The sequence below is a fragment of the Palaemon carinicauda genome, chromosome 13 (assembly GCF_036898095.1).
Source record: "Palaemon carinicauda isolate YSFRI2023 chromosome 13, ASM3689809v2, whole genome shotgun sequence".
In the NCBI taxonomy this organism is placed as follows: Eukaryota; Metazoa; Arthropoda; class Malacostraca; order Decapoda; family Palaemonidae; genus Palaemon; species Palaemon carinicauda.
In genome coordinates this window covers 145,707,050-145,721,310 of record NC_090737.1, presented here as the reverse complement: position 1 = coordinate 145,721,310, position 14,261 = coordinate 145,707,050, and the positions used below count along the sequence as shown (strand labels likewise).

Below are 14,261 nucleotides of genomic sequence, written 5' to 3'. Positions count from 1 at the left end.
TCTTTTAAAAGTATTTTCTCATACATCATGGGGGCCAGACTGCAATACTATTTTAAAATTATTCAAGGCCTTGATTTTTTCCAAAATTAGTTATGGATGAGAAATATACTCTTCAGTCACCCCAAGCCAGTTAAAGATATTAGATTCAATACATCATGCTGGTATTAGATTGTCCACTGGAGCATTTAGAACCTCACCTATCCCAAGTTTCCTTGTTGATGCTGGAGAGTTACCTCTAGACCTTTACCGAATGTCTTCTATTATTCGGTATTAGTTTAGATTGCAAAGAATCTCTAATTCTTTAGCCTTCCAGACTGCAAGCCTTGTAAGGCACTCAGCATACTTTGAGTTGCACCCAAAATCTCCTCAACATTATAGCTTTTGGGTGAAAAATTATCAAACAGTCTTGATATAATTAAGATTAAGGTGCTTACATTTAAGGTATCATCAATGCCTCCATGAAAATTACCAGAGATATCTTTTTGTAAATACTTCATTGGAGTTAAGAAGAATTTGAATGACTTAGAATCCAGGTCTCTTTTTATGGAACGTATCGCAGAACATAGGGGATCGATTTTATATATACTGGTGGCTTCAAATCTGATGCTGGCATTGGATTTGGAGTACTTAGTAATGGTTTTAATTGTAGAGGTGCACCTCCTCTAACAGCTTCCATATTTACTGACAAACTGTATGGCATACTAACCGCTATTGAGAGAATAGCGTTGGAAAAGGAGGGTAATTTTACCATTTTTAGTGATGCAATGAGTGTCCTTCAAGCTTTAGAAGTTTTTAATTTTAGTAACCCTGTAGTTTTAAAGATTTTAGAAGGGCTTTTTATTATTGGATGGAGAGGTATAATGGTTCGATTTTGTTGGGTTCCAGCACATACAGGTGTGTCTGGGAATGAGAAGGCAGATTTACTGGCGAGGAATGCTGCATCCGAGTTGCTACCGAGAAGGTATCCCATTCCCTGTAAGGATTTCCTAACTAACATAAAAAAATTGTTTTGTAATGGTAACAGCACTGGGATAGTCTAGATGGCAGTAAAATTAGAGAAGTAACAAACATCATATCTCCTTGGAGATATGATATGGGAGACGACTCTTTGTCTTTTCCGTATTGGTCACACTCGGTTGACACTAGTTTCTCCTGAAGGGCCAACACCAAGCGTATTGCAACGACTGTTTATTACCTTTAACAGTGAGGCATTTGTTGATCGAATGCCCCAATTTTAGTAACTTAAGAAATAGATATCTGTTTGAGGCTTGTGGTGAGGTTGGCAGGTTCTTCCTTGCCAAGATATGATATGTCATACTATGCGTGTGGCATTTTAGATTTATTTCAGAAGCAGGTCTTCTGAAAACTATTTATTTTCTATGTAAAATAAATGATATCGGCATCAATGAGATTAGATATTTGGATGCCAGAAAGCCATCAATTAATCAATAAGCCACCCCAAGCTAATTTAAAGTGTCAGATTCAATACATCATGCTGGTATTAGATTGTCCACAGGAGCATTTAGAACCTTACCTATCCCAAGTCTGCTTGTTGATGCCAGAGAGTTACCTCTAGACCATTACCGAATGTCTTCCATTATTCGGTACAGTATTGGTTTAGGTTACAAAGACTCCCTAACTCTTTAGCCTTTCAGACTGCAAGCCTTATAAGGCACTCAACATACTTTGAGTTGCACCCAAAATCTCCTCAACCTTATGGCTTTCGGGTAAAACAATTATTAAAGTGTCTTGATATAATTAGAGGTAAGGTGCTTCCATTTAAGTTATCATCAACCCCTCCGTGGAAATTACCAGAGATCTTTTTGTAAATATTTTATTGGTGTTAAAAAAATATGACTGAATTAGAATCTAGGTCTCTTTTTATGGAACATGTTACAGAACATAGGGAATCGCCTTTTATATATACCGATGGCTCCAAATATGATGCTGGCGTTGGATTTTGTGTATATAGTAGTTCTTTTGATTGTAGAGGTGTACTTCCTCCAATATCTTCGATATTTACTGCTGAATTCTATGGCATACTAACCGCTATTGAGAAAATAGCGTTAAAAGAGGAAGGCAATTTTACCATTTATAGTGATTCAAGAAGTGTTCTTCAAGCTTTAGAAGGTTTTAATTCTAGTAACTGCTTAGTTTTGAAGATTTTAAAGTGGCTTTTAATTATTGGCCTAAAGGGTATAACAGTTCGATTTTGCTGGGTTCTGGCACACGTAGGTGTGTCTGGAAATGAGGAGGCAGATTCACTGGCAAAGAGTGCTGCAGCTGAGTCGTTACCAAGAAGGTATCCCATTCTCTGTAATGAGTGTTTACCAGCCATTATGGATTTTATTTATAACAATTGGCAACAGCATTGGGATAGTTTAAACGAAAATATGCTGAGAGAAAATGCGATTGTTATATCCCCTTGGAGGTATAATGGGATGCCCCGAAAATGGGAGACTACTCTTAAGCATTGATCACACACTGATGACACACGAGTTTCTGCTGGCTGGCCAACACCAACCATATTGCGACGACTGTTTGATACCCTTGACAGTGAGGCATTTGTTGACTGAATGCCCCACTTATACCACAGAAAGAAATATACATCTGTTTGAGGCTCCGGGTGAGGATGGCAGGTTCATCCTTGCCAAGATCCTTGGACATGAGGTCGTACAATGCTAGTGGCATTTGTAAATTTATATCAAAAGCAGGTCTTCTTAAATATATTTAACTTTTATAGCATATTTACTTTTCTGGTTTTAATTGAATATTTTTTTTAATCTTTTTTTGTCATAAACGATATCGGCGTCAATGACCTTTGATGTCAGGATTCCAGAGAACTTCAAATCATTCATTCATTTACTGTGTAAGCTTGCTAGCTCAAGATGTATTTTGTTTAAATTTTTGTGATGCAAGTGCTTGTGTATAAGCTCAATATCTGTTTAATAAAGTTTAGTTGCATTCCTCTCCCCTCTCTGTCACAACCTAACAGCCCACTTGCACAGACTACCCCTTGCATTCCAGCAAAAATTGTGTATACATAGTTTGTTGCCAGATAGGTAGACTGATAACTGTTCCATAAGGTAACCTCTTTAGTCCATACAAACCTGAGGATGTATTTACGGTACACAATTCTTGTAAATTTTCATCCTTGGGAAGCTGTTGAAACACTTGTCAAAGATCCAAAATTTAAAATATAGTATATCCTGACATAGTTGCAAATATGTCTAGGATTTGGCAGTGAATATAGAGCTACCTGAAGCTGTGGAACCCAATGTTACCTTGTTATCTCCACATAACCTAACCTGCGTAGCCAAATCTGAATATGTAACTTTTCCCCATGAACCTTCACTTTCTAACCTAATTTCTGTTTCAACAGTAGTTTTAATACCTCTGGTACTGGTGTTGGAAGAGAAAATCTAGGAGTACTATCTAGTTTTAACACTAAGATCGCCTTTGCGTTTTGCTGTACATACTTTGTTGTCAAATACTTTATTAAATTCTGATAAAATATTATCCACAGAAACTTCATTCTTGTGTTCTTATCTGCCTGTAAACTTCAAAATACTTGGCCAATCTAAGATGCTGTAACCAATCTAAATCAAATAAAATTTGTCCTTTACCTTTAACTACTGTTAATGGTATTCTATCTTACTTCTGTTCTTTATACTGTACGTTCAAAGCACCTATTACCTGACCATCAAAGCCATCGACTGCATTTTATCCATAAAACATGTTATAGCAACTGTGAAGTTTTTTAAAGAGAGAAATTTATGTTTTGGTGAGAAAAGTTTCATTGACTTTTTATCATACCAGGCATTTCTATTTTTAAGGTTTTAACTTTTATAAGAAACAGAGGTTTTATAGATAAGATTTTAATTTCTGTTATCACAGATTTTTATATCCATTATATTTGATATATGCAGTATTTTATTATATTCAACTGTTTAACATTGATGTAAATATTTTGTTTTTCCCGATTTTAATCGGGACAGCTTCATAAGAGTCGAGTTTGATTCATTGGGCTACTTAATCTCTTCCTTTTTAATAATAAAAGTTCATTAAATTATGTTGTGCTTTCAGGTGTTGGTGTTCTTGATGGGTTGCTTTATGCAGTTGGGGGTCACGATGGGCCATTGGTTAGGAAAAGTGTGGAAGTGTTTAACCCTGACAATAATGGCTGGAGCCCTGTTGCAGACATGAATCTCTGTAGGAGAAATGCAGGTAGGAATATGCTTAATGACAAAGTTAGGGGTTTGTTTGGGCTGTTTTATTTGATATTAAAATGCATAATTTTAGTGTAGTTAAAAACTTCCCATGGTGACATACTCCCTCTATCATCACTACATTCTCCATAACAAATTGGACTACTGTACTGTACACTGAATTGCGGTAATATCTAACTTCTCTCTTAATAAGGGAACGCCTTCACAAGTCACTTGGTTTCAACATGGAATCTCATTTCCTCATTTAAGGGAGCTGGCTGGCTAAACCTGTTTTGTAAGGATATGCCTTTGATATTCTTACCACTTAATAAGGTGACTTAGGAAAACTCCAAACTGCATAGGATTTTTGCCTCTGACCATTGGTTTTGCAATGCCAGGGAAATTTATCCTGAAAATTAATGTTTTTCAAATTCTATATCCTCCCTTGATAATTAATGTTAAGACCTGGGATATCTACGTTATATGGACATGATGTTGGTCTCCAATCAAATAGAATTTTTTTTCTGTCATTTTTTTGTTAGATAGGATTTTTTTTTCATTATGGTAAAAAAATAAATCAGGGGAAAAAATTGAGAAGAAAAAATATAAAAAAAAATCTGGAAAAAAGACTATTTCATTGTTTTATAAGGCCTTTATAATTCATATACCAAATTTCATCACTATATTTGTGAAACTAAGGAGGAAGATAGAATTTAAAGGTTGGTCAGGGCACCAGCCACCTGTTAAGATACTAATATTAGAGAGTTGTGAGGTCCTTTGACTGGCCAGACAGTACTACATTGGATCCTTCTCTCTGGTTACGGTTCATTTTCCCTTTGCTTACACTTACACAGAAAAATCTGGCCTATTCTTTACTTTTTCTCCTCTGTCATACACCTGACAACACTGAGATTACCAAACAATTCTTCTCTCAAGGGGTTAACTACTGCACTGTAATTGTTCAGTGGCCACTTTCCTCTTTGTGAGGGTAGAAGAGACTCTTTAGCTATTGTAAGTAGCTCTTCTAGGAGAAGGACACTCCAAAATCAAACTATTGTTCTCTAGTCTTGGGTAGTGCCATAGCCTCTGTACCGTGACCTTGGCCTTCCACTGTCTTGGGTTAGAGTTCTCTTGCTTGAAAGTACACTAGGGCACACTATTATATCTTATTTCTCTTCCTTTTTTTTTGTTAAAGTTTTTTATAGTTTATATAGGAAATATTTATTTTAATGTTAGTTCTTAAATTATTTTATTATATGCTTGTTTCCTTTCCTCACTGGGCTCTTTTCCCTTTTGGAGCCCCTGGTCTTATAGCATCCTGCTTTTCCAACTAGGGTTGTGGCTTATCAATTGATAATAATTATAGTTTTGAGATGCGGGCGATAAAAGTTTTCCTTTGTATTTTTACAAAGATAATATTGATTATTATATGATGAGGGCTCCCGGGTCTGGGCACCAAAAAATATATTATATGATGATGGCTCCTGGGTCTGGCCACCTAAAAATATATACTATGGCTCGTGTCTGGGAACCAAACTTATAATATATATTACGACTGGCAAGTTTAACAACCTCTCGAATTCCAAACACACCTGTTTGCTTTTACATTAAATCTGTTACACTTGAACAAATATTGATAACCAAACTCTGAGACAATTATACAACTCCCACACAGCAATATATAAAGCACTGTATATCCAAAAGTCTCATAAGTGCACTCAAAACAAAACTGAGTTATTATTATTACGAATATTCAAACAACTCTAACTCTGGTTCATAACAGGATATGAGCGAATATGAATTAAACACGAATGATTGAAATGATACACATTACAAAAATAAATATATTGTATATGAATTACAACACTTTGAAAAAAATTTACATAATGCAACTGAATCACTAAATATTAAGTCTGAACAAAACGTAGATTGAGACAAAAATGTTACGATCCGAAAATTATATGATAAGTTTACTAGAACTATTATATCTGAATAAACCTTGGACTAAGATAAAAGAAAAACCACTTAAGAAAATTATATCATCACTTGTTTTACATAAATCTGAATACAATTTTCAATTCTGACACTTGATGAAAATATATAACCTGATCACATAACAAATACCTATCACCTTCCTACAGGGCTGTTTACAAAAACTCTTAAGAGAATTTTTATAAGTACTCACTATGATTACAAAAACTCGTCACACCAAAACTTTTATAACTACAGTATACACTGAGCTGCGTGCAAGAGTCAGAGAGATAGGGTGAGATGGCTGTCTTAAGGCTAGAATTCTCTATGTATCTATGCAACCCTGGGGTTGCCTTATAAGTGACTTAGCTACTTCTTGAATGTTCCAGGACCGAGGTCTGGTAGCGTGTGGGCTGAGCTAAGGGTGTCAGAGTTACCAAGTATTGCTCTCTCGAACACGTATCCACGCAACACGAGACCAACACTCTCAGTCAGCTAGCTCCGCCCACCCTTTGTCTCCGAAATAAAAAAAGAGGAAACCTAGCACTAAGGCCCTCCAGAAACTTCCAAAGCACATGGCACCCAAAACAATTGCGGATTTCCTTACAAACATGACACAATACTTCATAAAAATATAAAGCAACATTGCATAAGCCCTTGCTCCTATCTTGTATGGTCACATAACACTCTCAAACAGCTTACTTATACTGACTTGAATAAAGAATACAATGAAATTAACAACAAAAGTCTTACGTAATTTACATAATAAACTTAAATCTACACGAGAGGAACTCATCTTAAGAGCTGGCTAACCTCTTCAATGCACATATGAAAACATAATTAAAATCATGATTATAATGAATTCCATGTTCTTCTTTGGATATTAATAAACCAAAACAATGTTATTTACCATAATTTAATCATAAATGAAGATCCCTTTGCTCAATATCTCTCTTCTTTAGGCTACTGGTCAGGCAAGACGGTCGCTCCTTCATCCTTCACTAACTCCGCTAATATTGCCGATATTACCTTATTAAAGCTAATTTTTTTCTTCCTTAAGTTAGCGAGATGTTGAAATTTTCTTTTCCTCTTTAGCATGATGAAATTCTTGCCGAAACCAAGAAAAACACGTAAAAGCGAGCAAATGTCAGAGATCAAACTCAAACATGTACTCTCTCCGAATGCCAAAGGGTGTAATACTTCGTCTTGTGACCCATGGAATCTATACAGATGCCAATGCTCACAATTTGTTTTTTCTATTAAAATGAAATAATTATATAAATTTACGATAACAGAAGAAATACTGCATTTCCTTGTAGGGATTAATGTTTCCGACTTATTGAGTTACTTTTAATGATTACCCTATAACTATGAAAGTAAGAGGAATTTTGTTAAGATATTTTTTTCACGCATTCTCCATTGCCACACGAAGTTCAGTGAATTCATGATTTTGTGTTTTTTGTCATATACCCCCATATATTGCCATACCGGGCGAGCCCCTTGAGACTTTTGATGGCAAGAGGGCTCTCAAACTTTAGAATAATCTTTCCTCAATTTGACACTAAATTTCTCTGTCTATTCTATTTCTACTTCTGAACATTACTCCGATCTCTTAATTTTAACAACTTTCAGCTTGCGGACCTAACTTTATGACTAATATTTTCTATGTAAGGAATTTTGACGTAGGAAAAATCTATTGTGTGACATAGCCATGTCGTCCTGATGGAAGTTTCTCTTAGGCAGGTTTCTACTTGGAATATTTACTGCAAGTGATTTACCAGAGAATTTTACCTGTATAGGTATCACTGGGTTACGACCCTGGAGCGAGTATCCTGAAACACACCGTGTATGTAACAGGGACGTGTTTAAAACCACCACCGCTATCCTTCCCCGAATAGAGTTAACCTTGTCTTGAAGGATATGGTATAGGATTGGATAGGTGGGTGAGCCATTAAAACTTCAATGCCAGTGTCTTACTGTAAACACGTTCGCTGGTCTGTGTATGCAAGATGGCCTTACACTGAGAATTGTTTTCCTATGTCACAATCCTTTTTAATGGCTCGAGCCATGTCGTCCTGATGGAAGTGTACCAGAGAATTAAAAATTCTCAATTGTGGTATATTGGAGTGTTAAACAAATATAGTAAGTGTTCTTGAAAGTTAACCTCACTAATGAAAGGAAATTTAAAATTTTACCATAATCATCATTAAATGATAGATTGATACCCTCCCCAAAGTAGTTATTTGGGACAACCGACCCACCTTACGAGTGGCCTCTGAGAGTTTTTTGTAAACTGTGGCATCCGACAGTTTTTTGCAAACTGTATTAGTATGAGATAGTCATCATCACATCCCGACAAACTGTAATGAATGTACATTTGTATGAACATGTTCAGACTTAACAATAGTCTATAGTAGGAGGTTAAAAAAGTTTTAAGGTACACCAGTTTTTATAGAGAAAAACAGTAGGTCCAAATGAAGGAAATGGTAACAGACATAGAATCCTTTATTATTTCCAAAAGTAAATGAAGTTAATAGTATTGGTTTAACAATATTTACAATTTGTATGCATAAAAACAAGAGACGTTTACCTCAGTAAAATTGTAAGAAATAGAATAATTAAAAAGCATTCTGTACAGAAGAATAATGTCACCCTTTAACTCTTCAAAGTAAACTCAGTTTATCACACTATGCAAAGAACATTTAACCCGCATTATGTATACTGTATGAGTCCCGTAATATAGTCCATAAGAATCCATGCACAACACTAATAAGCTGGTCTATTCACACTACCAGCTACAACGATAATATGTTTAATCTCTTCCAGCTGTCGCCCCGCAGAGGCTGAAGCCTTGACGAGGATGGGGGGCTTAGGGATTAGCAGCTGGGCTCTAATGAAGAGTGGGAACTGCTTTCCCACTGGACCTCGGTGCCCAATTGTTGATCCAACTAAATTAGAAAATACTTTCTCTTTTCCTTTTGGCTGTTTTTTTTTTATTCTTCCATCTCTTCCTTTCGGGTTTGAACTTGTTGACGACTTTGGCTTGTTTGATTGGATTTGGTACAGTGTAGGGTGGACAACCTTCCATATCAACCTGTACCAATTTAGAAGCCATCACCCTCTGGCATACCTTGGGTGTTGACCAAGTCTGTTAAGAGTCAGGCTCCAGTGATCCGGTTTTCAGTCGCCCATATTTGCGGGTAATGGGTGACGGCAGGCATTGGAGTCGCCGGTGGGAGGGGCTAACTACCATCACTGACCAGTGTATGGCCACCTAAAGAGAGGCAGCACGTCTCTAATAGAGGACTGGTCCCCGCTGAAGCCTCTTCTCGTGCTGGGCCACATTGGATAGGAGGACTGACATCCTGCGATAAGAGGTGGATAACCGGGCTTGCTTTTTCCAAAAAAAAACTAACCCCTCTGTTGGCAACCTGGAAAATACAAACATGGACCCCGGTACAGACAGCTCCAACTCAGGTTCTAATATTGTAACATTAGAACCTTATTCACGTTATATAAAGAATAATAAGAAAGCAGTCGCTAAGAAGAGAGAGAGAGAGAGAGAGAGAGAGAAATGATGATGGTACAGGATATAGAATAGTAGAAGTATTACCTGGTCACTATGAAGTAGTGAATTAGGAATTTTTTTTTTATTTTGGAATTTGAAAATGGAGGACATAAGCGTGTAAATGTTTTTAAAGCTAACAGGGAAATATTTACTAAATGTGGAGGGCAGCCAAAAATTCTTACCCAGGGAAATGAAAGTCTCTTGATAGAGACACTATCCCAAATACAAGGTGAAAAATTAAAAACACTTGCAACATTAGATGGTCATAGTGTCAAATGCGTTTCGCACCTGACTTTCAGCCAGAGTAGGGGTGTGATATATGCTCCAGAATTGCTGGACATAGAGGAAAAAGAAATTGAGGATAAACTGAAAAGTCAAGGAGTAGTAAAAGTAGTCAGAATGAGAAAGAGAGTTGGAGAACAACGTATTCCTCTTGCTACTTTGTTCATAACATTTGATCAATGCAGATTACCAAATGTTATTAAAGCTGGTATGCTGTATTTGAAGGTGAAACCATGTATCCCTTCACCATTGCGATGTTATCATTACCAAATGTATGGCCATTTAAGCCAGAAATGCAAGAAAAAACTAAATAATAAGCCAGCTGTTTTTGCCAACTGTGGAAAAAATAATCATGGAGCATGCATAGAAAATCCAAATTACATACATTGAGGGGAAGCCCACCCAGCTACATCTAAAAGCTGCATTGTTTATTTTTGAAAAAAAATTAAGCCCATTAGGACCATGGAAAGGGTTAATTTTAAAGAGGCCCGTAAAAGAGCTCTTGAAAAGCAGATAAGACCAAGGCAACCTTTTTCAATGGTGCTAAAGAAAAACTTGCCAAAGCACATGGACGAAAATTATATCCCCACTTCTTACATAAGGAAACATATGAAAGTAGTTAAAGAGGTTGAAAGTCCCATTGAAAATTTATATCCAGAAATTGTAGAAAAATCAGACCATACTTAAAGATCTGAAAGATATTCAAAGGCTATCTACTCCCATTCTATACAATAGTACAAACCTCTCTCAGGCCGTGTCCTTTCCTGATCTGATGGAGGTTCCATTTAAAACCAATTCACCTGGTGAACCTGAAGTGGGAAAGGTGAAAACACCTGATAGCTCACAACCTTTTAATGGAAAAAGAGAGAGACCTCCACCTCTCTCGCCTCCTACCACAAGAAACAACAAAGTCACGACTTCAAATAAATATGATGTCTTGTCTGCTGATGTTTCTGATCAACTGGAACACAACTTAAATAAATCAGAAATTCAAGTTGAGGTCCACCATCCTCCTCAACAATTAGATCAAAAGGACACAAAGAAAAATACAAAGACAAAACCCAATATATCAAGATCCTCTCTAGAGATACCACTGGGAAATAGTGTTAGAACATATATTGCCAATGGGAAGACTTCATCCAAGGTGTCTTAAAAAAAATAAACCATAGTTTTTTCCTCCATTCTGCAATGGAATTGCCAGAGTTTAAGGGCGAAATATGAAGAACTTAAGCTCCTCATACATGAGTACTCCCCTATAATTGTATGTCTACAGGAGAGCAAGCTCAATGCTAATACTCCTTGTCCTCGAGACTATGTTAGCTATAGGACACCATATGATCAATGAGCAGGGAGCCATGGAGGAAGTCTTATGTACGTTCATTGAGATGTTCCCCAAATATCTTTGTGTATCTGTACCCCTCTGCAGGCAGTGGTTGTACAGATTGATATAGGGAGAAAATGCACAATCTTTTCTCTTTGCTTGCTTTCAAATGATAACATCTCGTATGATGATTTACTAGAGGGGATTAAACAACTCCCACAACCTTTTCTCTTACTAGGAGATCTTAATATCAGACATCTTTTATAGGGTGATGTTTTGGCAAATGCAAGGGGTAATATTATATCATTAATTTTGGAGAATGAAGATGTAGGACTCCTTAATACAGGAGACACCACACACTTTCATGTATAGACAGGTACCTTGTCCTGCAATTACCTATCTGTTGCAAGCTCTAACTGTCTTCTCAATTTTAATTAGAGAACATTAGATGATTGGCATACTAGTGATCATGCACCAATCATTATTAACACCAACAATGGTCCACCTTTACAGAGATCGCCACGATGCAATCTTGATAAGACGGACTATGTGTGCCGGAACCCGGCAAAATCGAACTGTTATACTTTCCAGGCCAATGATTAAGCCACTCTAAAATCTTTAAAACTAAAGTGTTACTAGGATTAAAACCTTCTAAAGCTTGAAGGACACTTCTTGAATAACTAAAAATGGTAAAATTGCCCTCCTCTTTTAATGCTATTTTCTCAATAGTGGTTAGTAAGTCATATAATTCAGCAGTAAATATGGAAGATATTGGAGGAAGTGCATCTCTACAGGTAAAAGAAGTACTATATACTTTATGTTCCATAAAAAGACCTAGCTTCTAATTCAGTCATATTTTTTTAACAGCAATAAAATATTTAAAAAAAGACATCTCTGGTAATTTCTATGTAGGGGTTGATGATATCTTAAATGGAAGCACCTTACCTCTCCTTAAAAGACTGTTTAATAATGGTTTTACCATTAAGCCATAAGGTTGAGGAGATTGTGGATGCAACTCAAAGTATGTTTATGTTGAGTGCCTTAAAGGCTTGCAGTCTGAAAGGCTAAAGAGTTAGGGAGTCTTTGTAATCTAATCCAATACCGAATAATGGAAGACATTCGGTAATGGTCTAGAGGTAACTTTCCGGCATCAACAAGGAGACTTGGGATGGGTGAGGTTCTAAACGCTCCTGTGGACAATCTAATACCAGCATGATATATTGAATCTAATATCTTTAATCGGCTTGGGGTGGCTGAGGAGTATATTTCACATTCATAACTAATTTTGGAAACATTTAATGCCTTGTATAATTTTAAAATAGTTTTACAGCCTGACCCCAATGATGTATGGGACAATACTTTAAAAAAGATTCAGAACCCCACGGCCATCGAAAATCAATCCTAAAAATTTAGCTTCCCCTACACATAGGATCTGTTGTCATTTCATGTATATATCCGGGTCTGGATGTACTCCCGAGATACGACAGAAATGGACAATAGTAGTTTTGCTTGTTGAAAAATTAAACCCATTCATATTAGCCGACTGAATAATTTTATCAATTACGAGTTGTAGTTTTCTCTCAACCATTGCCATTCTAGCTCCTGCAAATGATATGGAGAGATCATCCACAAATAGTGTAATGATATGGAGAGATCATCCACAAATAGTGTAGAGAGGATATTTTGGGGAATGACTGAGGATATCCCATTATTGCTAGTGCGAATTAGGGCACACTCAGCACACTACCCTGGGGAACTCCTCCTTCCTGACATTTACTCTCTGATAAGAGTTTCCCCCACTCCCACTTGAAAAACTCTATGTGAAGGAAATGACTGGATAAACAGTGGTAGCTCTACTATTAAACCAAATTCATGAATGGTTTTAAGTATATCATATCTCCATGTAGTATCATATGCATTTTCAAGGTAAAAAAAAGACTGTTACATGGTGCTGTTTGGATGCAAAGGCTTCACAAATAGAGGACTAGGTCGTATCAACACATCAGTTGTTGAGAGCATTTTCCTGAATCCACACTGGATGTGTGATAAAATACCTTCCTTTTCAAGGTAACACATCAGTCTTGCATTGACTATCTTCTCCATGATCTTACATAAGCAAGATGTCAATGCAATAGGTCTATAGCTTGCTGCTAAAAACTTATCCTTAGGGGATTTTAAAAAGGCTAAAATAATGGCAAGTTCCAAAACACTTGGATAGCTATGATCAAGCCATATTGTATTAATAATGCTTAAAATAAATAAACTGGTATTAACAGGTACATGTTTAATCATTGCATATGGAATTCCATCGGGTCAAGGGGCTGTATTGTTACACGTAGCAAGTGTAGAATCAAATTCTCTTTCAGTAAAGAGAGAATTGTATGAATCTTCCCTTCTGGTTGCAAAATTTTAAACTTTCTTTTCTTCAATGCTCCTATACTGGTGACCAGGAGCTGCTTCACACTTGCATGATATATTTAAAAAATGATCAGCCAAGGCATTGCTAACTTCGGTTGCTCCAGTCATATACTGACCGTTTACCCTTAACACTGGTGGTGGGTTTGAGGTGAATTTGCCTGCTATCTTTTTTCACTTTCCTCCACACAGATGATGTTGGTGTTCTACTGTTAATGGAGGAAACAAATAAAATACAAGACTGGCGCCTAGCTTCTTTCTTAGCACGACGGAACTGTGTTCTACATTTCATGTATATGACTAAATTCTCCTCACTATGGCACCTGTGCAATCGAGTTAAAGACTCTCCTGTGGCTCTGTGCAGGGCAGTTAGTTCTGATGACCACCAGGGGACTGGTCGTTGTTTGAATATTCTTGTTGTTTTGCGAATGGAATTAACACCTGCTGTGTGAAGAGTTCCATTAAGTAAGTCTATGGTGTCATCAACACTTTCAAA

General features: G+C 36.7%; 1 protein-coding gene across 1 annotated transcript in view; it reads left to right on the top strand.

The window, feature by feature from the left end:
* kel (kelch protein) overlaps positions 1 to 14,261 on the top strand; it is a 660,870-nt gene that overhangs the window by 630,202 nt on the left and 16,407 nt on the right. The window contains exon 13 of the mRNA XM_068386033.1: positions 4,087 to 4,227. Within this exon, the coding sequence (XP_068242134.1) occupies positions 4,087 to 4,227 (141 nt within the window). The remainder of the gene's footprint in view (positions 1 to 4,086; positions 4,228 to 14,261) is intronic.